At 40.2% G+C, this 2307-nt stretch overlaps 1 protein-coding gene across 1 annotated transcript in view; it reads left to right on the top strand.

Moving 5' to 3' along the window:
• Positions 1-865, top strand: part of LMOD3 (leiomodin 3 (fetal)) — a 26141-nt gene extending 25276 nt beyond the window's left edge. The window contains exon 4 of the mRNA XM_011971306.1: positions 475-865. Coding sequence (XP_011826696.1) covers positions 475-501 — 27 coding nt within the window. The 3' untranslated portion in view covers positions 502-865. The remainder of the gene's footprint in view (positions 1-474) is intronic.
• The last annotated feature ends 1442 nt before the right edge of the window (positions 866-2307 follow it).

The raw sequence follows: 2307 nt of genomic DNA, 5'->3' as shown, positions 1-2307 counted from the left end.
TGAGCCAAGATGGTGCCATTGCGCTCCAGCCTGGGAGATAGACTAAGACTCCATCTCAAAAAAAAAAAAAAAAAAAGCGTTAACATGGATTACTCACTTGTATAATAGCTTTGTGAATTAGATACTGTTATTATCATTTTACAGCTGAGAAAACTGATGCCCAACACCACATAACTAGTACCTGCTAGTGCCAGTCTTTGAACCCAGGCCAACTTAGGCACCTGCCTTCTTATTTCCACGATGTACTTTGCCGTGTGCTCAAAGCCCTTGGAACCGTCCTTGGCATTAGTATATGTCCAATAAATGGTGGCTGTGGTTATGACTCTTGTTTTATCTTGACTTTGGGGGTGCTTTGGCCAGAATTTCAAATCTATTCTGTATCTTTTAAGGCATGTAAATTTTGTAATTTTTGCTGTAAAGCTCTTAAATTTCCAGGATTAATTTCCTACATTTCTTCAAATGCTTAAATTGCAGGTGCAACTGCCAAAAGAACTGGCATAAGAGGCAACAGAGTCATCTAGAAGAACAAGAAACGGGGATAGTGGCTCTTGGATTATAGCATGGAGACTATGTCAGCAGCAATACTTTAGGATCCACGTGGGAGAACTGGGAACAATGCTACCGTCTGATAAGGGTATTTGTAAAAGGCAGAATGTTTGGGCCATGAAGAAGTAGGGGCTGAAGAGGAAGGTGGAAAGAGATACAATATAATATTCAGAGGCAATATTTTCTACTTGCAATCAATTTGAGTGACTTAGGTGAAATTTAGAGTCATGTTTCCAGAAGCAGAAGTTCAAAAAAAATTTAAACGTTTGCTTTATTATTGTTTTCTTCTGGTAAATAATAAACATAATAGAAGTGTTAACTATTGTATTCCCATTCTTTTCTCCTTCCATCTCTTCTGCTGTAATTCATCACATAGTATCTTAAAGGGAACAAATTATGTTTCATCCTATGGAAATGGGAAGGATGAATTGAGCTCCTGGCCCTTCTGATGCTTTGAAATGAAAGGATTGTTCCTTAGCGCTTCTCTGGAGAATCAGTGGAGATTTTCAGTTTCCCACCCTGCCTGGCTTTCTCGCTTAGCAACTCCCTTGGTGTTTTTGGAGTATTCTTTCTATAGGGGTACCTGTGAGGGGCAAAACACATAAGCCACAGAACCTAGTGAAAACTAAGTGTCACTAGGAAAAGTAACGGGAAAAGTAAACCCTGCATATATGAAAACTTCCTAGCAGCAAGTTTTCATATATAGAGAGACAATGGGAGACAGCATGCTGTTTTTATAGAAAAAAAGTTTCACATAATATAGTTATTGACAAGCTTTTGGTTTTGGCTAAATACACACACACACACACACATATGTTTGCTCTGTAAGTCTGATTTTATCACTCTCAAACATATTTTAAAGGAAACTTGCTTACAGGATTAAACTTGAACTACTTATTGTATTCTTTAAGGCACTCCATTGCCTGGCCCCAACTTACTAACCCTGCCTCATCTCCCACAAATCCTCTATACTCCTCTTGATGAAACATCCCTGTGCACACCCTCGTGCCTTTGCTCGCATTAACTCTTCCAAAAGACTTCCCTCCTGTTCCCCGTTAATGAACGTCCTACCCAGTCTTCAACTCCCAGGTCAGGTCCTGTGTCCTACATAAAAAACTTTCCAGACAACTTCAATCTGTCCTCCTTCCAAATTCCTAGAGGCCTTAATTATTCATTCTAGTCACTAGGTGCATAGAATTTGAGATTTTTGTAATGATAGAAGTAGTGTGAACTCTAGAAATTAGAAAATCAAGCTTTGGGCCAGGCGCGGTGGCTCACACCTGTAATCCCAGCACTACGGGAGGCCGAGGAGGACGGATCACCAGAGGTTAGGAGTTCGAGACCAGAGTAGTCAACATGGTGAAACCCCGTCTCTACTGAAAATACAAAAATTAACTGGGCATGATGGCAGGTACCTGTAATCCCAGCTACTCGGGAGGCTGAGGCAGGAGAATTGCTTGAACTGGGGAGGCAGAGGTTGCAGTGAGCCGAGATCGCATCACTGTACTCCAGCCGAGGCAACAGAGTGATACTCTGTCTCAAAAAAAATAAATAAAAATAAAAAGTTTTGGTGCCTTTTCTCTCTCCTTTACCTGAGTGAATAATTGGTACCTGCCTTCTTTCTCCTTTTATGGTATCATAAGTGGCATGTATCAAACAAAACAGGGTAGAGGAGAATAGGTCTAATAGGGACAAACTTAAAAACAACATTATTTGGAAAGACAAGCCATGGGAAAGAAATATGGTGTTTCTATTTTTTTT

The sequence above is a fragment of the Mandrillus leucophaeus genome, unplaced genomic scaffold, assembly GCF_000951045.1.
Source record: "Mandrillus leucophaeus isolate KB7577 unplaced genomic scaffold, Mleu.le_1.0 Scaffold121, whole genome shotgun sequence".
In the NCBI taxonomy this organism is placed as follows: Eukaryota; Metazoa; Chordata; class Mammalia; order Primates; family Cercopithecidae; genus Mandrillus; species Mandrillus leucophaeus.
Note: the sequence above shows the minus strand (reverse complement) of the source record. Positions and strands in the feature narration are given on the sequence as shown.